General features: G+C 40.0%; 1 protein-coding gene across 7 annotated transcripts in view; it reads right to left on the bottom strand.

Moving 5' to 3' along the window:
• The window catches only part of ATRX (ATRX chromatin remodeler), a 140,151-nt gene that overhangs the window by 25,061 nt on the left and 98,671 nt on the right, over positions 1-16,419 (bottom strand). For 6 of the 7 annotated variants that reach the window (XR_005584794.1, XM_039489126.1, XM_039489127.1 and 3 more), the window contains 2 exons: positions 8,599-8,776; positions 6,514-6,708 (listed from right to left, as the gene is read on the bottom strand). Coding sequence is in view for 6 of the 7 variants with exons in the window: in XM_039489126.1 (XP_039345060.1) it covers positions 6,514-6,708; positions 8,599-8,776 (373 nt within the window). In the remaining variant the exon portion in view is untranslated. Of the gene's footprint in view, positions 1-5,244; positions 5,481-6,513; positions 6,709-8,598; positions 8,777-16,419 lie in introns of those variants that run through there. The other variant, XM_039489129.1, reaches the window with a different exon arrangement.

Consider the following 16,419-nt stretch of genomic DNA (forward strand, 5'->3'; position numbering starts at 1 on the left):
TGATGAACTTGGAATATTCTGATCTCTGTTAGAACCAGTCACAAATATCAAAAGAGGTTGCCAACTTGTGATGGCAAAGTAGGACAGGAATGAAATCACTCTCCATTAGTTTTAATGAGAGAAAACAATATTTTTTAGGTCATTTGGAATCTTGAGTGATTTTTTTTCTCCTATGTGTAGTTTTGTTTTCTTTAACTATATATTTTTTGTAGGCAGATGGTGTCCAGAGATGACAAGTAACTTGCATGCCCATATCTGATGGTCCTTCAAAAACCGTCTTCTTTCATTGCACACCTCAGCCCAATCCTCCTCGCCCTCTCCAGTGCTAGGCTGCTTGATTAAGTCCCAAAATTCTACTCATCATAAATGTATAGCTACTTCCAGTTATTCACTGACCCTACAGCAATGGTTTTGGGGGGGTGGCTGCTGATTTTGGAAGAGCAAAATATAGACTGTGGGTGGGAAGAGGAGGAGTGGTTGAGGAAAGCTATGAGAATAATGCAACATTCAGGCAAGGAACCTGGCACTTGTGAGAAAAATTAAGCAGAGGAGTGTAAGGAAATAGCTGGTTTTGGAGGAGCATACAGTTTGGAGAAAAGAGATCTGATTATGGGGAAAAAATCCAAAGTTAAGGCATAAAACAAAGCTATAGAAAAAATTATTGCAGAATCCAAACTAGCTAAAAGTAGTAAACTGCCCAATTTCTCCTACTGAATCTAATGGAGATGGAATTTGATTCTGCCCTAATTTATGGACAGAAAAATGTCTGGCTCCACGTTCAGAATAAATTTTCTTTTTTATGTTTAACTTTGAAATAAGTGTCAAATTAATTGTACTTGAAAAAATATACAATTGGGAAATCATGGAAATCTACACAAGTTGCTCTTTAAGAAGGACTTTCACAAAAACTGATTTTTTTTAAATGGTTTATATTCCTCAAAACTTCACATTTTAAAACAGGTTTGTAAGGTTTCAGCATAAACTGACCCATGATACAAAGAGACACTAGGTGTCATCTATGCCAGAGGATCTAAATCTTTTTCCTTCTGAGCCCCCCCCCCCCCCCCGCAACATGCTATAAAAACTCCATGCCTCAACAACTGTTTTTCTGCATATAAAAGCCAAGGCCATCATTAAGTAGCAAGCAGGGCAATTGCTTGGGGCCCCATGTCACAGGAAGTTCCACAAAGCTAAGTTGCTCAGGCTTCGGCTTCAGCCCTGGTTGACATGGCTCAAGGCCTGGGGCTTTAGCTTTCTGCCCTGGGCCTCGGTGAATCTAACACTGGTCCTGCTTGGCAGACCCCCTGAAACCTGCTCGCAGCACCCCGGGCCCCTGGTTGAGAACTGCTGATATATGCCACACAGTGTTGTTTGAAAACATACATTAAAAAATATATACCTCCTTTGACAGATTCATGATTTATGCAAGTTTGTGCCCCTTGTGCAAGACAATGAGTATCTCCTGGGAGGTTTTGAGCACCCTTAATTCCCAACTTCAGTAGGAGCTGAGAACGCTCAGCACCTCACATGACTGGATATTAAACTATCCTACCCAAAAATCTAGTTGAGGAGGAGGGAGAAAAGGAAAGAGAAAGGAAAGACGCCTTACGAGTTAACAGATAATCAGTACTTTCAGTTAGTGTTGTGAGGGTACAGGAAACAGCACACAAGAAATTATTCTGTGCAAGCCAAATGTAGAAGCTACTAAAACGAGGAGATAACTGATAATTTATAGCCTTTCAAGTGAAAAGTTACAAATACTTAGAAGTTTGTACATAGCATATAATGAAGTGCACATCCTTAAAAGCACACCAGACTGGCAACTGGACTGGAAAGAGAACTAAGCAACAGCCCAGCAGAATTACAGAGATTTTCTTTTTTCTAGCAGGGGGACTTGTGTATGAGCATAAATTCACCCCCTGGCCTATCTGTCTCTATCTGGATGATAGGAAGATAACTAATGTGTGAAGTTTAATATTTAAAACTAAATGTTGACACAAATTGTTCTGAATATTAAAACCAGCCCTGAAGACTGTTTCCTCTCAAGAAAGACTGCCCCAGCCAGCAATCTACTCACATATAAATTAAAAAACCTACACAAATATTTGAAATTAAGTGTTTTTCAACAAATGAATGTTTAAATTCTTGTGCTGAATTAAATCAGTACAACTACTTTTTAAATATATTTACAAGATGTCTAATTCCTCATCCCATATGCTGAATGGGTAATTTTTACCTTTTGTGTCAAGGTGGATAACCTAACCTTGTGTTCAGTCTGTCTCTTCACAACTTGCCTATCACTTCAATGGAATGAGGAATTTAGTTGATGTTTGCAAATTTGTTCTGAAGATGAAGTATTATAATATCAGTTTGTCAACTCATATTTATCTGTCTTTTTTCTACACTCATGTCTCTATGTCAAGATATCCATTCTAATGATACGGACTTTTTATTTAAAATAATCTATATTTTTGGAATTTATTTCCAACATTTAACTCCTTAGTGCTATTTTAATATTCACAACTAGATAGAATCTTGTGAGCATTACTAAAATTGTACATTAGAAAATCCATAACTTTCAGAGTACAATTACTACAGAAGATGGTTTGCTCAACATTCCAAAATCACTAAGCATAATCAGATCATTTCATGAAGACCAAAAACACTCCAAATTTTACTGAAAAGGCATTTTGATATATTATGAAGAACTATTCTTAAGAATATAGAAATATCCTGAGATGCATCAATTATTCTTTGCGGAGCTATCAACATACAATAAATAAAATAATCAAAATAGCATAATATATTAACTTTACAAATAATTTTTCTTTTAAAGCAGATGTTCATTCTAAAGTGATGAAAAAATGAAATAGAGAATTTAATTCACTGACAAAGTTACAATAAAACCACTATTAAGAAGATGATCTATGACTTACTGCTTGAATTGAAAAACTTCATAATAAGAAGGGTTTAGATAGAGTCGATAAAGTTTGTTTTCAAGTGTTTTAAAATGACCACGCTATAGTGGCTCTGTACTAGGCTGACATCTCCTAAATCCCTCTGACAGCTGCATGGCACTCTAGGTGGTCTAGTAAAAATCCATCTAAAAAAATATAGTGTATGACCTAACACTTCAAGGAAAACCAGTCTGGTGTTTAACAATAATGAATCATATTCTAGTAGTCTAAAAAAAGATTATCTTTAAAATGGAGAACATGCCATCTTTCATTGAAAAAGAAACATGGTCACAGTAAAGCAGGAGAAAAGCATCCCCCCCCTCCCCTCGACAGTTTACAATCAATTAAATACAGTAGCAACCAAGTCATTTAGAAATATAGATATTTTTCTCACATGTATGCTCGGAGTTTCTGGGTTTGTCTGGAGCCAGACGGAAAAGTGTGATGAGGACTATAGCATTTTTGCTGACAAGCTGAGACACTGCATAAAAGCAGCTGAAATTGAAAAGCTGACGGTGGTGAAGGGAAGAATCTCAAATGAAATGAAAAGCTTGTTGGAGAAGCAGAGAAATATGAAAAGGAGCTCAGATAACAACCTCGAGTACTCTATTCTGTGCAAGCTTATACGGCGAAAACTGAAGGATGACTTTGAGAACTCCCGGAAAGAAAAGTTCCTCAAAACAGCTGAATTATGCAAGAGCCTCAAGACATGCAAGCGGGAATTGACACAGTACAGATTAAGTGTAACAGCACTGAAGAACAAGGACGGAGAGACAGTAATCAATAGAGCAGGGATGGAGGAGGTCCTGCAATATACAGAACTGTTCAAATCAAGAATCAATGTCCCTCTCCCAACACTCCAAGAGTCAGAACGCCTCCCCCCAGTAATTGTCAGCGAAGTCCAAAGCGCACTATACCAGATGAAGAAGGGAAAAGCTCCAGTCAAAGATGGAATAAAGTCAGAAATGATTTCTGCAGGAGGCGAAAAGCTTTGGAAGGCCCTCGCTTTAAGATTCAGTTGGTATCTTGACGAAGGAAAAATACGATCAAGCTGGAAGGAGGCAATTGAGAAAATCTTAAGAACTACCGCCCTATATGCCTGCTCTCTCACATCTACAAGTTCTTTACAAAGGTGATAATGAACCGACTCTCGCAGAGTCTGGATGAACAACAGCCAAGAGAGCAGGCAGGGTTTCAAAGAAATTTTAGTACGATTGACCATATATTTACCCTTAGCCCTAGAAAGGGCGAGGGAATACAAACTCCCACTGTGCATTGCTTCTGTCGACTATGAAAAGGCCTTCGATAGCATAGAGTTTAATGCAATATTAAATGTGCTCACAGAGCGGGGTATTAACACACAATACATCAGTTTGTTGAAGGAAGAGAATACTGGCTGTACAACATACATTACTCTCCTCGAAACTCCCCCCTGCATCCCAATTGAGAAAGGCGAAACTATTCACTGCCTGCCTCAAAATGGTTATGAACAAGATCAACTGGAGGAGTGGTGTCAACATAAATGGAGAATGATCATCTCAGATTCGTGGATGACATCGTACTAACTGCTGAAAGCACCAACCAACTGCAGAGCATGCTATGAAGACTTGACAAGACAAGCAGTCAGGTTGGCCTGAAGAGGAACCGCTGCAAAACGAAATACATGCGATCAGACGTCTTACAAAGAGCCCCAATAACGGTAACAGGAGAAGAAATCGAAGAAGTGGAATAGTACATATATTTGGGCCAAGAAGTTAATATGCACCAAGACCTAAATGGAGAACTCTCGCGAAGGATTCGGGCAGGATGGTGTGTGTTTAATTCCATCAAGGACGTCCTCAAAGGAAAAATCGACAAGACCACATGTACACATATCTTCAATTCAACAGTGCTGCCAGCCATGCTGTATGGCAGTGAAACCTAGGCACTGACGAAGAGAGAAGAGCAGTGGCTGTTGGTAGCTGAAAGGGTAATGGAACAAGCTATGTTGGGAATTTCCCTTCTGGATCGCATCCCAAATGAAATGATCAGAGAACGCAGCGGTGTGAAAGATATAGTTATGGAAAGGAGATATAACAAGATGCGATGGGCAGGCCACACAGCATGGCTCACAGACAATAGGTGGACCGGAAACATTGCTGAGTGGTACCCACAAGAACAGAAAAGACCACCCGGTCGGCCTCCAAGAAGATGGGAAGATGACATTGTTAAAAACGTTTCGGACGAACGTGGAGAAGGCAAGCAAGAGTGCGAAAAGAATGGTGGATGTGTTGTGATCGGCACAGTCTTAACGACAGCTGAAGACCGATCGATCCGGGTATGCTTAATTACTTACAAAAAATTTAAATTAATACTATATTACATGGTTTTGACATCATCATTTCTATTTTACTGTATTCTTTTCAGGTTCTTATAGCACCTTCATTACTGTAGTACCTCAGTGCCTAACAGAAATATATTAAGTTACATGAGTAGTTTCTACCATGCACGGTTTCTTTCCTTCTCCCTTCCTTTCCTCAGGAACTGCATGGGAATAAAAAAAATTAAATAAGTTTTTTTTAAATATGTTAATATTAGCAAATGCAAAGTCAAAAGAATGTGTCTTGCACTTGGTGGTGGGGTTTGTGGTGGTTCTTAGGTCCTGCTGAAGTTTGGTCCACTTTGTTTCAATATTATGAAACCATTCAATACTAATTCAGCTGAAACCGAAAAAAAAGCCTACCTAAAAAAGCCCTAAATATTTTCTCCAAGAGCCAACTACATAAGACTTACAAATAATACTGAAAGAAATATGATCACTTTACTTAGTAAAGAACCCACTTAGATTATTTTATACATGGAAAATGTGAAGTTGTATGAAATGATTGTTATACTAAGTGAAAGAATTTCACAATAGGTTGGTTACTCAGGAATTAACCTTTATCAGACTATATTTAATGTTACATTTAAGATCACAGTTAATAAAAATAAATTTACTACAAACAATAGCTATCTTACACTTACCTTATTTTCAAATCTGTTTTGAAAACAATGAACAAAACAAGTGCTCTGTGTATTTATGGCTAGAACACATTTTCTTTACTTGACGTTACTGTAAGACTGACAGATTGACTTAAACCCTGAAGAACAAGGTTTAATAGCCGCTAAAAATTTGTCATCATTCAGTGTGATAACTCTGAATATTCCTGACATCCATGTAAATATCCAATCCCTTTTTTAATCTTGGCCTCAATGACTTCCTGTGACAACAAGTTCCACAGTTTAATCACATGTTGCAGGAAAAAGTATTCCCTTTTTTGGTAGTGAATTTCCCACCTTTTAATTGAATTGAAGGTCCCCTTGTTCTTGTGTTGAGAGTCAGGAAGAAAAGAAAATCAATTTACCTTCTCTATATCATTCATTATTTTATATACTTTTACAATGTCCCCTCTTATTTGTTTCCTTTTAAATGTAAACAATCCCAATCTTTTCATAACACTCTTTCCCTCCTAAGAAAGACAGCACTGTCTACTTGAACAGGCTTCAAGATTTATGAAAGATTTGTGAATTATGTTACCTTTGGCAGCATGGGTGTATCCCTCTTCTTTTTCTTTTCTGAATTAGGGTCATCCAGCAAGTCTGGCTCAAAGGTATAAAGCTCTGTAAGCTCATTCATGGTAAAGTGACGCTCAACCTGCTGCTGGTCAACTACTCGGAAAGACAGTGACTGCTTCGTTACTTGACGATCATATATCTTGTCCTCCATTGTTCCCTAAAAAACCCCAAATATTTGTTTTTATAAATCTAAACACACATATGGGAAAGTTATTCTGTCACTGAGAAAAACAGCAATGGTAAGAACAACACTACTCTATCATTAATGTTTGTTAAAACAGCTAAAGAACGTTAGCCATATACATCTCCTGTAGTTTGCTAAATTGTTTAAAAATTAATGTAGTCCCTTAATGAAACACCACAAAGGAACATGAACTGCTGATGCAACTAATGGTGCATGTCTATTTATTAGAGTAATCAATATATTTTAACTTCTTTAGCTCCCTGAAGAAACTGGCTTTTGCACAAGCTCCCTAAATTGTAGTTTTAAAAATATTAATATGAAAAAAATGATAATTCTATTGCATTATTCACCTTATTTTAAGTTAAACAAAAATAAAAATCACACTAAATAAGAAATATAGATGCGTTACATTCAACGACAGCTTTTAAAAAAAATTAAGGGACACAGGTCAGGGCTCAACTGAACATGAATTCTGGTGCAATATGGTGGGTAAGAAAATGTGATCTTTGAATGTATAAGCAGGAGAATAGAGAGCAGATGTAGGGAGGGGTCTTATATAGTATTGGCATTCTATATAGATTAAATGAGAATTGCGTGTTTGTAGTTGAGGAAAGATTAAAGAGGCTAGGACTCTTCAGTTTGGAAAAGAGAAGACTAAGGGGGGACATGATAGAGGTATATAGAGGTATATAAAATCATGAGTGATGTTGAGAAAGTGGATAAGGAAAAGTTATTTACTTATTCACATAATACAAGAACTAGGGGTCACCAAATGAAATTAATAGGCAGCAGGTTTAAAACAAATAAAAGGAAGTTCTTCTTCACGCAGCGCACAGTCAACTTGTGGAACTCCTTACCTGAGGAGGTTGTGAAGGCTAGGACTATAACAATGTTTAAAAGGGGACTGGATAAATTCATGGTGGCTAAGTCCATAAATGGCTATTAGCCAGGATGGGTAAGAATGGTGTCCCTAGCCTCTGTTCGTCAGAGGATGGAGATGGATGGCAGGAGAGAGATCATTTGATCATTGCCTGTTAGGTTCACTCCCTCAGGGGCACCTGGCATTGGCCACTGTCGGTAGACAGATACTGGGCTAGATGGACCTTTGGTCTGACCCGGTACGGCCTTTCTTATGTTCTTATGTTCTTATGTAGTTCTGGTGTTCACAATTTAAAAAGGATGTTGACAAAATGAAAATGATTCAGATAAAAAAGTTACAAGAATGCTTTAAGGTCTTACAGTAAGAGACTGAAGAAATTCAAGCTATTAAGATAAATAATTAGAAGATTAAGATATGAATTGAAGACAACCTATAACTACTTAAATGGGAAAAAATTCTTGTAGTAGAGGGCTCTTGAATCTACCAGAAAAAGGAACAAGATCCAATGGCTTGAAGCTGGAGCTAGACAAATTCAGACTAAAAATAAGGCACAGATTTTTAAATAGTGAGGTTAAACAAAAATAGGAACAAATACCTATGGATATGGTGGATTCTTCATCACTTGAGAGTCTTTAAATCAGTACTGGACGTCTAAAAGATATGCTCTGGCTCAACCAGAAGCTGTGAACTTGATGCAGGAACTATGGGTGAAAATCTACAGTATGTATTATGGAGTAGGTCAGACTAACTGATCTTAATGGATCCCTCTGGACATAATATACACAGTTTTTTTCTTTTCTAATGGTTTGACAATCTTAAGCCCCAATTCTACTATCTGATCTACACCAATGGACCCCTTTTCCTGTGTAGCCCCCCACTGACTTCAACAAGAGTCCACAAGGATGTAAGGGTCCGCCTTTACAGATAAAACATCAGGATCTGAGCCTTAAAGGATGAATGAGAAATGTCCAAATTGCACATACCTGAGCCAAGAACCTGTACACAAACACAGGTTTGTTCTGCCCAAAGCGGTAAACCCTGAAGATACTCTGAATATCATAGGATGGATTCCAAGAGGCATCAAAGATAATCACTCTATTAGCAGCCACCAGATTAATTCCAAGGGATCCTGCTTTAGTGGAAATAATAAACAAACGGCCTCTGGAACAACAAAAAATTATGAAATTTAATATTTTACAAACCGACTTCTCTTACCTTGGATTCCTTAATGATTATAAACATGAAGTTTTTGAAATGCTGTAACCTAAATCCTCTGGGGTCCTATTATGAATTATTCATAAATTATAATGATTCAAAATATTCTAAAACCATGAAGTTGTAAAATTTGCATCTGTAATGTTCTAAATAAAAGGGCAAAGCTGCTAGCCAGCTGTCAGAACTACAGGTCAAGGACTTTAAGAAGTAATTTGTTACCAAGAATTGTCCTGAGAGAAAAAAATAACTTTTCTTCAGACATTAGAATTCAGGATCAAATGTAAGAAAATTAGTTATGCCAAGTTAAACCATCATTTAAAAATGAATATATGCTGGTTGGTGTTATTGGAACTATTATCTGGAAAGCAGACTTTAAAAATTCCTTGGCATGAAACTGTTTCTAGGACATCTTTTATAAACGATGCACTTTTGTTTCTTTACATGTCACTATCACCCACGATTAACAAAATTAACAATGCAAAAAATCTCATGTAACGTTAAGATTGATATTTTAAAAAACACAAAATGCAGGGATTTTTAAGTTCTAACAACTGTAATTGTACCTCTTTGCAAGTATGTAATATTTTTATTACTGCATAAGTTTTAACTTGTGACTTAGCATGTAAGTAATGGCAGAGTTTTGGAAATGTAACTTAAAAGTCACTGATTACTGCAGTTTTATAGTCCAAGTTTTAACACTGCATGAATTAAGTTTATTCCATTTATTGCTTTTTAAATATACAACTGGCTGCATTACAGCTATTAATCTGAATGTTGACATGTGTATTTGGGAAAATTCATGAAACAAAATAGAGTTTAAATTAATATGTACAATATGTATGATATATTAGAGCAGAGGTAGTTCATGAGGCACCAGGGCTTGGCGATGACCCTTCTGCCTTTACTCCAGATATGAACTTCCAATGCTTTATGGAAACTCTGAATCCTTATTAAATTAAGCAAACAACCATAATGCCTAATTCAACTGTGTTAACTAAACAGATGGACCCTGCAGAGACCATCATCAACATACCTGAAAAACTGGTGGACATTGGGACAGGTCAGACCCAGAAAAGCAGTAATTTGGTAAATTTTCCATTCTCAATCCTGAAAGTTCCCCAAATCCAAGACATTTGGGATGTAGTGAGCAGGAAGAAAATATTAGAGAGAGGAAGACATAAGTAGGACAGAAGCAAACTGTTTCCCCTTGCCTAAAATGGTATTAATCTATTTTGAGACAACATCTGTTTAGAGACACTTTTCTGTCTGTACTGATAAAAAAAAGTATCCATGGATGACAAGGTAGTAGCTTCACAGATTTTATCTATGGTAGCTGATGTTCTTTCTGACCAGGATGTTATTGTGGAATAAATTGAATAGTTTTTTTCCCCCCTCTTTCATCTGGAATCAGTCTATCTGTGGCTTAATATGCTTTAGTGATACATTATTTGATCCTTCTAGCCACAGAGTATTTGGATGCATTCAAGGCTAGACATTTAGGATAAATGGAAATGAACAAAGATGATGTTTTTCTATGCTGATCAGTTCTACCTAGGAATATTTTAATTGCTGTTCTAACATATGCTGTACTTATTCTTTCAGGTGTCGAAGATTCAAAGTAAATGAAGACAAAATGATTTCCCATGAGGTAGGAAAGATTTAACCTTGATTACCAATAACTACTTTGTCATCATGGAAGATACAGTAAGATGTTGTGTATTCCTAAAAGAAGAGATTTCCAAGACTGTTCTTGCCAACCTGGTTACAACCAAGAAGAAAGTTTTCATGGAAAAGAAATAAAAAAGGGCATTTCAGGCCACTGGATGGTTCATAAGAACTTGTACCAATTCTAGATAAGAAAGATACACCTAATGGTTGGTTTCGACAGTTATACTACTATAAGCTACTTTGATGACATCAGGTATTTAGATAAGCATGAGTTTATGGCATAGTTTAAAACTGAGCCATGAGATACTATGGAAGGAAGTCTAAGATTCAAGTCTAGGCCACCGTGCAAGAAATCCGAAGAGTTGGAATGCCTGATTTCCTGGTGCTGATTTTTGTATGTTAACACCCTTACGGGCATTCTGACCAAAAGCTTGCATAGGTAGAGAATATGACAGCCTGAATGAGGTTAGAAGAGTATTACTTTGGAGAAGTATCCCATTTTGTTCAGTTCTTGCTACTCAAAGCCAAAGTCTAGAGCAGAATGCAGGAGCAGACATTGGAACAGGAGATCCTGTCTAATGGAAAGATGCAGCAGGGACTTTTGCCATGTTTCCACTAGGTCTAAATACCTTCTTGGCCAATTTGCAGAGAGAAGAATGATAGATGTTTCCTCTTTTATCTACTAAATCACTTTCTTTCTAGTGGCAAAAGACGGGGAAGAAGGAAAGAAGCCAGTCTAGCTATCTGTGAATCAGTGTTGCCTCAGTAATCTGTGGTCTGCTTTCCTGGTGAAGAAACACCACACCTCTGAGTTTCACATGGATGCATATACATGCACCTGGATCTATGGATATCAGAAAGAATACTTCCTGATTCAGGGACCATATAGAATATTGACTATCTGCAGATAGTTTAACCAGTCTGGTTATGTGTTCAGTGACTTCTTTATGTGGATCATTTTAATGGAGGCCAGCTGAGCTTTTGTCCAGGAAAAAATCTGTATTGTTTCAGCATTTAGACTGGAACCTGTTGTACTTCACTACTGATTCATATATGCCACAGTTGGGGGGTTTCTTTTTTTTTGTCTGAACTAGGATATACTCTTTCCCTTAGCACTCAGAAATGCTGAATAGCCAGCCTAACTATCTAGATCTCTTTCAAGATGTTGTTCAGGAACCTTTCTGTCTCTGACCTTTTTATCCCTCTTTGTATTTTGATCCTCTATGTGTGCTCTGCAATCTGAAATACTGGTATCAGTAGATAAGATTTCAGAGACTGGGTAGTGGAAGGAGGATCCTGCCATCATATGGGTTTTTCTATCACCATGGAACCATAGAGTTTAAGGCCAGAAGTGACCACTAGATCATCTAGTCTGACCTGATGTATATCACAGGCTGCCAACCCCACCCAGCACCCCCATACTAACCTATCCCTAGGTGGATGATTCTCTTGAAAAACAGATACGTTTATTAGGAACCCTTATGCTTGAAGTACAGAGAGGATCCTTAATGTAATTTCCTCTGTGGTCCCTGAAAACGATGCTATGATGAATCTGTCTTTAATGATGTAAGTTAGTGTAACCAAATAGCTTTGAGAGTACCAAAGGAGCAGAGGACAGATTGAAAGGTAAATGTTATTTATTAATATTGGTGATTTTTGTAGGCAAAATGAAGAAACTGGTGAAAATAGGGCCTGATTAGAAAATGCACAAAAGGTTCTGTTGAGTCCACAAAGTCTTCTGAAGATATTCCAATGGTAGCAAAAGCTAGAGTCTCCATTCTGAATTGTTTTCTTCGCAAACTTTTTACTCTCTTGAGCTTGATTTCCTCTAGTTCTTTTCATACTAAGAAAAATCTGGAATAACACTTTGAAAGTGCTTGCTATTTCTTGAGGATGGAGAGGGTTTAAAGTTCCAGAGTAACTAAGTATTTATGTTGCACTATCGCCTGTACCCACCTATCTGATGCTGATTAAAACTAGATGTCTGAGAAGTGGAATAGCCTGTCTCTAAACCAATTTGTAGATGGAAGTAATCCTAGTTGTGTTAATACGTAATGTTTGGATTGGAAAGAAGGATTGGACCCATTCTCTGATCTGGACTTCCATTTGGCACCTCTTTTCTGGTATTTTTGGGGTGGCGGTGGGGGGGAGAGAAGAGATGTTGGAATGAAAGGAGCTTATGCCCTTATATAAGGATGTAGTCCTCCTTGAACTTCATTGGATTTCTCACCAACCAGAATTCTATCTGAGAATTTTGAGGCACAGAGGATTTCCTTTGAATAGTCATCTGCCACTCAGGAACTAAGCTAGAGTCAATGCCAGGTCACTGCATTAGCTTCAATGGCTGCCAGCCTCCTGATGTCCCATGGATTTATTCACTATGAACACTCTACTTAGCATATCACTTGAATCAACCATGGTTCTGGGAGTTAAGGATTTTTAGGTCATCTGCAGCGTGTGGTTGCCCTGTAAGCCCCTTTGGGCTGCTGAAATAGCTTCAAGGTTCTCTCTGTGGATTACTTCTATTTTTCCATCTAGAGAAGAAAACCTCCTCACAACAGGTATTGACATATACTTTAACTTTGATGCCACTGGTGCATGTATCTTAGAGAGGATAAAAAGAGAATATTTGTGTTCTAGATCCTGTAGATTTTCAAAACTGAGGCAGAGACTTTGGCATGAAAGCAAAAGGAGTGTGGTCATGCTCAATGGCCTCACTGACAAATCTGAACAGCCTCCCATATTTGCAGGAAGCAAGTCATGGCTCAAATGTCTCAGACTGGGGCAGTGTCAGGATCCAGAAATGTTAGCCGCCTGTATATTTGATATGCAATTTTCAAACGTTTAATACAAAAATTCAGACAGAAGTTCCATAACTGATATTGTTACAAATAAAACTTAAGGCCTGGTCTACACTAGGACTTTAAATCGAATTTAGCAGCGTTAATTCGAACTAACCGCTCAAGCGTCCACACCAGGAAGCCATTTAATTCGAACTAGAGGGCTCTTTAGTTCGAATTTGGTACTCCACCCCGACAGGTGGAGTAACGCTAAATTCGACATGGCTAGTTTGAATTAGGCTAGGTGTGGATGGAAATCGAACTTAGTAGCTCCGGGAGCTATCCCACAGTGCACCACTCTGTTGACGCTCTGGACAGCAGTCCAAGCTTCGATGCTCTGACCAGCCACACAGGAAACGACCCGGGAAAATTTGAATTCCTTTTCCTTTCTGGACAGTTAGAATCTCATTTTGTGGTTGGACATCGGGGCGAGCTCAGCAGCACCGGCAGCAATGCAGAGCTCTCCAGCAGAGGAGTTCATGTAATCTCTGAATAGAAAGAGGGACCTGGCATAGACTGACCCGGAACTCTTCGATCTGATCGGTGTGGGGGGCGAGTAGTCTGTGCTTTCGGAGCTGCGCTCCAACAAACGGAATGCAAAGACCTACGAGAAGGTCTCCAAAGCCATGATACAGACAGAGGATACAGCCATCATGCAACGCAGTGCCGCATGAAAATCAAGGACCCCAGACAAGCCTACCAAAAAATCAAAGCGGCCAACGGATGCTACGGAGCCTGCCACCACTGCCCCACCAGTGACCATGGACTCTGATGATGGGACAGTGTCGACGGACAGTTCCTCGACGATGTTCGTGGACGGGGAAGATGAGGAAGGGTTTGTGGAGGACGAGGCAGGCGACAGCGCTTACAATACTGCTTTCCCCGACAGCCAGGATCTCTTCATCACCGTCACGGAGATCCCCTACCAACCCTCCCCGGCCATGAACCCGGATCCTGAATCAGGGGTAGGAGCAGTCGGTAAGTGCTTTAACCACGTTAACTGTTATTCTTAATATAACAGGAATCTGAAGTGTGTGAAAAGGAGGTCTCTGTATATATGGTGATAGAACAGAAATCCTCCTGGGAGATCTCCACGAAGCTCTCCTGCCGTTAATCGATAAGCATCAGCAGGAGGTTCCTGGGGAGAGCTGCCTTATTGGGTGCTCCGTGATAGCACACTTTTCCGCGCGAGGCTTTCATGCGGTATTCAGGGAGCACTGCCTCCCAGAGCACGGCTGCATAGGTCCGTGGTTCGTGCTAGATTTCACGCAGCATGCGCTCTCTATCTCCTTCAGTGCCTGTCCTCACGGTTATCTCGCTCGGAGACTCCTGCATCTAAGTAGGGGAAGAACTGTTGCGTTACGCCTGGTCCAAAGTATTTTTAATAAATAAACGGACAGACGGCATAGCACAGACTCAGCATGCAGCTGCGTGACGAGCGTAACGGAAAGCCAAAGAATCAAATGGACGCTCATGGAGGGAGGGGGGAACGAGGACGCAAGGTATCCCACAGTTCCTGCTGTCTCCGAAAAGCATTTGCATTCTTGGCTGATCTCCAAATGCTTCTAGGGTCAAACACAGTGTCCGCGGTGGGTCGGGGCATAGCTCAGCAATTTACGCACCCCCTCCCGACCCCCAGAAGTTAAAGGGAAAACAATCCTCTGTTGACTCTTTTACATGTCACCGTATCTGTACTGAATGCTGCAGATAGACGCGCTGCTGCAGCACTCAACAACAACATCCTTCCTCCCACCCCGCCATGGGTGGCTGATGGTACAATAGGACTGCTACCCGTCCTCATCATCAGCCTATTGGCACATGGGGCAGTGCAAAAGGACTGGTAACCATACCAACTTGCTTGGGACAGGTCGATCAAGGTCCTAATTTTTCATGGTAGATGGTGCAGTATGGCTGGTAACCGTCCTCATCATTGCAACAGGGGGCTGAGCTCCATCAGCCCCCACCCTTCATTGTAAAGAAAAGATTCAATTGCCCCTGGACTAGCAGAGGGATGATTGGCTCCCTCCTCCACACCCCTTAATGTCATCTCTGGACTATCATTGCAGCTGGAGGCTTCCTTCCACTCATTTCTCACAAACGACTACCTGTGTCTTATTCATGCATTCTATATTACTTCACCACACAAGTGGGGGGACAATGGTATTGGAACCCAGGAAGGCTGGGGGAAGAACGGAATGAACAGCTGGGGTTGTTTCAGGAGCACACCCTGTGAATAGCATTCAGCTCAAAATTTATGCATGATTGGACAGAGAGCAGCTGTGCTCTCTGGTTCTATGATACAGTGGTTCTCTAGTACAGTTGCCCATATTCTAGGCAGGACTGATTCTATTTTTAGATACCCAAAAAGGAGGGATTGACTCGGGGAGTCATTCCCAAATTTTTGCGCCCCTGGCTGATCGGCCAGGGGCATTTATGACAGCACCAAATGGCGCAGTGCAAAAGGACAGGTAATCATGACCATCTTATTACCGTCTTCTTACCAGTTCATGGTATGGTAGACGGTACAGTATGCCTGGTAACCATCGCTGCTGTCATGCAAAAGCAAAAGCATGCTGCTGTGTAGCGCTGCTGGTCCGCCTCTGTCAGCGGCATCTAGTACACATACGGTGACATACACAAAAGGCAAAATAGGGTCCATTGTTGCCATGCTATGGCGTGTGCCAGGGCATTTCATGGAAAACGTGCTCGAAATGATTGTCTGCCGTTGCTTTCCCGGAGGAAGGAATGACTGGCGACATTTACCCAGAATCCACCGCGCAAATGATTTGTGCAACAGCAGGCACAGGGGTCTCAACAAAAAATTCACAGAGACAGCCTAGACTCAGTTAATTGTTCGCAAAAAAGTATCTTTGCAAGGAATTCACTAACTGTTTCCCATCTCACAGCTTCCACTGTCTCCAGACCTTCCACAGCATCCCCCTCGCAGAGGCTGGCGAAGATTAGGCGGCGAAAGAAAAAGACAAGGGACAGGATTTTCGATGAATGTGTGGGCTGCTACCTAGCCGAGGCGGACCAGCAGAGGCAGTGGAGGGAGAAAGTCTCTCTGTACCAGCGCTCACA

The sequence above is a fragment of the Mauremys reevesii genome, linkage group 9, assembly GCF_016161935.1.
Source record: "Mauremys reevesii isolate NIE-2019 linkage group 9, ASM1616193v1, whole genome shotgun sequence".
Taxonomy (NCBI): domain Eukaryota; kingdom Metazoa; phylum Chordata; order Testudines; family Geoemydidae; genus Mauremys; species Mauremys reevesii.